The sequence below is a fragment of the Odontomachus brunneus genome, unplaced genomic scaffold (genome assembly GCF_010583005.1).
Source record: "Odontomachus brunneus isolate Ranch 3 - 2012 unplaced genomic scaffold, Obru_v1 Obru_scaffold_023, whole genome shotgun sequence".
Taxonomy (NCBI): Eukaryota; Metazoa; Arthropoda; class Insecta; order Hymenoptera; family Formicidae; genus Odontomachus; species Odontomachus brunneus.
In genome coordinates this window covers 1419783-1423755 of record NW_022639473.1, presented here as the reverse complement: position 1 = coordinate 1423755, position 3973 = coordinate 1419783, and the positions used below count along the sequence as shown (strand labels likewise).

Sequence of the window (3973 nt, the reverse complement as noted above, 5' to 3'; positions counted from 1 at the left end):
TTTTTTTTTTCCCAAAAAAAAAAAAAAAAAAAAAAAAATTCGCAAACAGTGCCGCAATAATAGAATCTACCTGGAACTACTGGATGACGAGCTTCGCACTCCTAATCATCACATCTTCCAACCAGGTGCCGTACGCCGTGCCGGTCGACCGTCCCTACCCAGTACAGGTGCCCAAGCCCTACCCGGTCGAGGTGACGAAGCACGTCCCAGTGCCTGTGGACCGCCCGGTCCCCGTACCATACAGCGTCCCGGTGAAGGTCCCAGTGCCGGCGCCGTACGCCGTCAAAGTGCCGCAGCCGTACGCCGTGCCCGTCGTCAAGCACGTACCGGTGCCGGTCGCGCAGCCGGTCGTCGTTGAGAAAGTGCACTCTGGTCTCGGCTACAGCGGTCTCTACGGCGGCTACAGCGGCTATAGCGGCTACAGCGGCTACGGCAACTACGGCGGCTACGGCGGCTATGGATACTCCTCCTGGTAAATCCGAGGACCGACGCGAACTGCGGATCCCGAGCGACGCTCCCCTGACGACGCCACCGTCGCCGCGAGACGCCGTCGGCTGAACTCCTTGAGACAGGAAGGACCCCCGGAAGAGGACCGCGGAGGACCGATCGACGACAGCCGATGCCCAAGTGTCGAATACTTCCGTCCTCGCGAAAATTCACGGACGATCTCTCGCGGATTTTAACAATCTCCTACCGAATCCGCATTTCTCTTCTTCTTCTTGTCTTTCTCCTTCTTCCTGATGTTTCCTGGGCTTGTGCTTCCTCTCATCGGTTCTTCGTCTCGTGATGAGTGAAGTGTCACGGCAGGAGGAGAGCGTCCTCCAGCTCTCGCGCGAAGAGACATTACCGCGAGTACCGCAAACGCGATCGAATGTCTTCGATCGTCACTGTGACTACCTTTAGCCCTGCGTATGTTTCTACCTGTAATCTCACTATACCGATTGTTCAACATCGAAATAAAGATTTTCGTACGGAATTAGCTGCGGATGTCCCTGGTCTCCTTCTCTCTCTCTCTTATTCGCCGCAACCATACGCAAGTTTCTTAATTGGTGCCCACCAATTATATAGCGTTGTTTCTGATTAAGATTTAACTTGGGAAATGTTGAGCCATTTCTTCTGCGATATTTATATTAGTAGTCGTTAATTGAAGCTTATCTTTACACGAGATACTCAGATGAATACAGTGTTGGACGTGAGTTCCTCAGTTGAACCGCAGTTACTCTGGATGTGCTCTGAACGTCCCAGGACTTTACTCACGACATCCTAGATACTTATATATCGTATATAATTCAACTGAACAATTCAGATTTAACTCAAAATTTAAATTTGAGTATCCAACGTGAGACAAGTTTCGAGTAAGGACTATTAATAAGAATCTTAAGGAAATGATTACACAAATAAAACTTTTTTTTATTTTTTATATAACATGTAATATACTGCCATTCATTGACATTTGTACTTTGTATAAACATTTACACTTTGTATAAACTCTGTATAAACATTTATACTTTGTATAAACTCTGCTTACGACATCTTGGATACTTATATATCGTATATGATCCAACTGAACAATTCAGATTTAACTCAAAATTTAAATTTAAGTATCCAACGTGAGACAAGTTTCAAGTAAGGACTATTAATAAGAATCTTAAGGGGATGATTACACAAATAAAACTTTTTTTTTTATTTTTTATATAACATGTAATACACTGCCATTCATTGACATTTATATGTTGTATAAACACTTGCAATTCTTCACAGTTAAGTAGAAAGACAGTGCCAAATACAAAGCTGCATTATATCGAAGCAGCATCCTCTTTATGAAGTAGTAATTATTGTACAAAATCCAGATTATCAGTATTGCTTTTTTATACAGACGCGCGTCTATAAGCCGTTAAGAACAGGCTCATATTTTATAGACAAAAGACAATACTGATTGACTGAATTTTATTTAACGAAACCTACTTTATTAATCATGAATTTTTATGACAGGAAAAGTTGTTTCAGGATTTTTTTACGATTTTTTATAAGGAATAATCGATTGTGATTAATAGAAATACTCAAACAAATTGAGAAACACTCTGCATTTCTGCGCGTTTGCAGAAATGCGCGAAACGGACAGATGGACGTGTTTAACGAATGAATGGTGAACGGCCAACGAGACACGTTGCGCAAACGATCGAACGAAATATAGTCGTTTCTGGAGCAGCAATAATTTCTGGGCGGAGAACCGCGACGATCGGGATTGCGCGCGCTTAATTCGCGAGCGCGAAAGCGAAATTTAAGGTCGTGTTATGAGAGAGGCGGTTACATGAACGCGGTGAAACGTTCATTAAACGGAGAACGGGGACACCTCAAGCGCGCACGATTAATGGGATTTGCATGCGGCGCGCGTACGGCCGAGATATGTGCGATTCCCGTTGAGCAAGAAGTGCGAGTTGCCAGGAGCAGCTGCCTCGATACAAAGTGTCGCAATCGTCGCCGGATGTACGAAGTATTTCGGGTGAACAATGAAACTTTGATTCGGAATATTGTTGAGCGTAAATTGAATTTTAAATGACTAAAATAGGCCATAATCAAAATTAATCGATCATCATCGCGTGTAATCATGAATTTAACTTTCAGCATACAATGTCAAATCTGTGAGACCAGAGTGAATATTTAATCACTCATCAACTTTTGAAAGGAAGAATGTGGGAAAATTTCAAACTAGTGCAAATTTGTTTGAGAATTTTGATTTTATTGTTTTTTATTGATTTTATTGACTTTTACTGACTTTTATTTTTATTTTATCGATTTTATATATTTTCATGTTATTTACACTACTGTTTTTTATAACTGAGGCTTTTCTATGTCTCTTAAAGAAACATGTTTAAAAATATCGATTTTCAACTAAGTTATGGTACTTTAAAAATACTGAAATTTAACAAACTCAAATTGTACTGTCTCAAAATATATCTCAAAAATATGATTATATGCTTATATGATTATATACTGAGAGTTAATCGATTATTGAAATTAATAAGCTCATTAAACTTCAATTTGATCCATTACGCAGAATTAATAATAGAAGATTGATTATACACAGATGGATAATTTCATTAATCGATTGAATTATTCATGATTTCATATATGACGATTGATTTCAATGATTGATTTACCAATTATTTCAGTCGACTGAGATTTTAGTCGATTAAAATGCTCAGAGGAAGGCGAAGGAACGAAAGACACGCGGCCTATGAAAACGTCTTTATTAAAAAACGATGCAACATCAACAGTCTAACATCGCAAACAGAAACTTAACACTCCTCTCGGAGAAAACATATTTATCTATATAAATAAAAGTATATGTACGTGTGCCTCACGCACGTGGTACTCAATCAAAAGCTCCTCGATTTTCGCGCTGACAGGATTAACAGTGTCATTAAGCCGAATCATTAAATATGTGCGAAAGTTTGGGTCACTTTCTTTAGCGCACTCTCTGATACAATTATTTAAAATTTTCATAAATTCCCTCCTTTTTGACATTCTAAAGGATCGAAATCTGTATGAAATGTTATATCGTGATTCAATGACAACGATTTACATATTTCGAAAATAAAGCTAGAGTCGCGAAAAAAAACAAGCTTTTCCGCACACCTAACGCTACGGCACAATCCGTGATTGTGATTCCCGGATAAAACTGTTTGTTCAGAAGAGTTTGATTTCTAGTTGGAGAAATATCGCAAGACGCATTTCGCCGGCACGTTCAGCGCTAAACTCGCCGTCGCGACGCGAGCTTGCATCTCTAAATGGCAGAATTCTCGCGTATTTCGCCTGTCGTCTGCGCGTTACCGTTATCGTCTCTTCTGACATTACACGCTAGATTGAGCCTTTATAAAATTTCTCACACCTGCTCTTTCTATCTTCCTCTCTCTCTCTCTCTCTCTCTCTCTCTCTCTCTCTCTCTCTCTCTCTCTATCTCTCTCTTTTT

At 40.3% G+C, this 3973-nt stretch overlaps 1 protein-coding gene across 1 annotated transcript in view; it reads left to right on the top strand.

The window, feature by feature from the left end:
* Positions 1–1488, top strand: part of LOC116842242 (cuticle protein 64-like) — a 4866-nt gene extending 3378 nt beyond the window's left edge. The window contains exon 3 of the mRNA XM_032811162.1: positions 126–1488. Coding sequence (XP_032667053.1) covers positions 126–476 — 351 coding nt within the window. The 3' untranslated portion in view covers positions 477–1488. The remainder of the gene's footprint in view (positions 1–125) is intronic.
* The last annotated feature ends 2485 nt before the right edge of the window (positions 1489–3973 follow it).